Below are 2,702 nucleotides of genomic sequence, written 5' to 3'. Positions count from 1 at the left end.
TACCTCGCCCCTCTGATAAATTTGATACATTAATAAGACAGGTTTTCGCTGGGAGCACAGGAGGCGTTGAGAGGTTTTTTTACCCCGCCCAACTTACCCTCGACCGCGCCATTACCCCCAAGCTACCCAACTTCGAATCCATAACCCATCCATTTCATACCGTGATAGTACCGGGTGGCTCAAAAGGTTTGTACAAATTTTGATCAGATATCTACATAATGGTATGCCTTTTTGTCATTCTTGGGGAAAGCCACAATATCACAAAATCTTCTCGAACCATTGCTATCAACACAAGACACTTCCTCGTAGCATTCCACTTGTTTTTCTTTCAGCAACTCGATGATTCTCCTTTTGATCTTGTGGTGGCGAGATGTGACCAATTGTTCATTGTAGCAGCAAGAACCCAATACATGTGGGAGTGTTTCCTTCTCTCTGAAGCATCTGCGACAGAGGTTAGAGTTGTTGCTGGAACTTTGAACTCCCGGTACACCTGCGAGGTTTGCATAGTTCACGCTGAGCTTGATGGCTGCAACCCATTCCGAAGATGAAAGCGAATTCTTGTTTGTAATGAAGGCATTTGCTTGTTTGTGATCGGCAAAGTGTTTTACTCCAATTCCTTGGTAGGATCCTTTTGACCATTCTTCAAATGATTTTGTTCTCAAAGCACTCCGCAATTCTCTGGAGTTTGTACCTTCTACTTTCAAGTGATCTACACATGTCTTCATTTCAGCATTGCAATCAAAGGAGATGTGTAAAATCTCATCATTCACAGAAGATAATTTGCTTGCAATCGAGTAGTGTTGTAAGTACAGTTCCCACTTGCAGTTCAATATCCCAAGTCCTCTCACATTTCTAGGTGCATATAACATGGAAGTTATAGTGTGAGTGGGGAGACCGACGATTGCCTTCACTGTTCTTCGAATGATGATGTCCATGCCTTCTAGTAGAGAATTAGGTATATTCGACAATTGAGCAATTTGTAGCGGGTAGATTAGAGTTGGAGATAAGTACTGGTTGATAACATTCAACTTCTGGTCTGGTTTTAATAGTGGACTTGTAATCAACTTCTGACAGTTCTTGGTGAATACTTCAAGCACATCATGATCGAACTTTATTTCATCATTGAACGAGCATCCAAGATATTTTATACATTCATCAGACGAGATACTCCGTATGACATCCCCTGATAGAAGAGATAGGCTTTCAGGGCATAAAGTTCCATTTCTCAGAATAATGGCGTGACAGTCCATTACCATGCCAAATACCAAAGTACATACCTACATACATCATCCCCAGTCATCATTACCTATCAATTTCAATTTTATCATCTCGACCAGACACTGACGCTCTGGTCAACAGTCTCATGAATCTCATGTAGATCCATTTTGGATCAGCTTTTGACTAAAAAGTCTTTGGTCAACAGTGCAATTTCTTGCATCAACATGGGACTGTTGACTTGGCCACTGATCATTAATAGTATCAATTCATCGCCAACATCGTGTTAACTTTGATTGAATCATTACATTGAGTTCACAACTTCACACAATGGGTTCATCAGTTATTCCAGCTAGTTCATCAGTTATTCCAGCTAGTTCATCAGTTATTCCAGCTAGTTCATCAGTTATTCCAGCTAGTTCATCAGTTATTCCAGCTAGTTCTAAATAGCGCCACAATGACACAGCCGAAATTTCTTGCCTTCTCATCCTCACATCATTGTTTACATTAGCGCGTTGTTTACAATTTCTTTTGTTTACTTCAAGATTGTTTTGTTTACATAGCACCTATAGGCTGTAAGATAATAGTGAGAAATCTGAATAGGTTACTCTGGGTTATTAGGTTGATCCATATAAATTACAGACATTGAAGTTATAGGAAATCTTTTGTGTGTTTTACCAGATTCATGGAGAGAAATTTTGACAAAGTGAATTCCAGCCAGCCTAGTGAGGACAATATTGTAGCGCGTTGTTTACAATTTCTTTTGTTTACTTCAAGATTGTTTTGTTTACTTAGCACCTATAGGCTGTAAGATAATAGCGAGAAATCTGAATAGGTTACTATGGGTTATTAGGTTGATCCATAGAAGAAGAAGAGATTATATATTTTTTTAAAAAAACACATAAACAATCTGCCAGCCTCTGGCTGGTTGCCAAATAAAAAGCACAGAATACCAATCAATCAGGGAGACCGACGATTGCCTTCACTGTTCTTCGAATGATGATGTCCATGCCTTCTAGTAGAGAATTAGGTATATTCGACAATTGAGCAATTTGTAGCGGGTAGATTAGAGTTGGAGATAAGTACTGGTTGATAACATTCAACTTCTGGTCTGGTTTTAATAGTGGACTTGTAATCAACTTCTGACAGTTCTTGGTGAATACTTCAAGCACATCATGATCGACATTGAAGTTACAGACATTGAAGTTAGGAAATAGGAGCCAGCCTAGATAGCTTAGTTGGTGGCGCGTCTGCCTTGTAAGCGCTAGGCCGCGGGTTCGATTCCCGCCCGGGGCGGATTTTATCCTGATGGGATAATGTTCGTTCTCGGAATGGCTGGCTTTCTCCTATCCTGTCTTCCTTCTCTCTTCGATTTCGGGACGATAAGACCATAGCAGTTACAGTTCCCTCTGTCAAACCTCTTAATAAAAAAAAAATACCTACTTATTTACACATTTAACTCAACTTCTGTTTACATGATCTGCAAA

At 39.8% G+C, this 2,702-nt stretch overlaps 1 protein-coding gene across 1 annotated transcript; it reads right to left on the bottom strand.

Moving 5' to 3' along the window:
• Nucleotides 1–203: 203 nt before the first annotated feature.
• LOC108252513 lies at nt 204–2,392 on the bottom strand. Its single transcript, XM_026824315.1, has 2 exons — nt 2,228–2,392; nt 204–937 (listed from the first exon to the last, which is right to left on the bottom strand). Exon 2 carries the CDS (start codon nt 933–935, stop codon nt 204–206), a length of 732 nt encoding a protein of 243 aa, XP_026680116.1. The 5' UTR covers nt 936–937; nt 2,228–2,392.
• Nucleotides 2,393–2,702: the final 310 nt, after the last annotated feature.

This window comes from Diaphorina citri, unplaced genomic scaffold, assembly GCF_000475195.1.
Source record: "Diaphorina citri unplaced genomic scaffold, Diaci psyllid genome assembly version 1.1 scaffold572, whole genome shotgun sequence".
In the NCBI taxonomy this organism is placed as follows: domain Eukaryota; kingdom Metazoa; phylum Arthropoda; class Insecta; order Hemiptera; family Psyllidae; genus Diaphorina; species Diaphorina citri.
The sequence above is the reverse complement of the archived record's forward strand: the minus strand, read 5'-3'. Positions and strand labels throughout refer to the sequence as shown.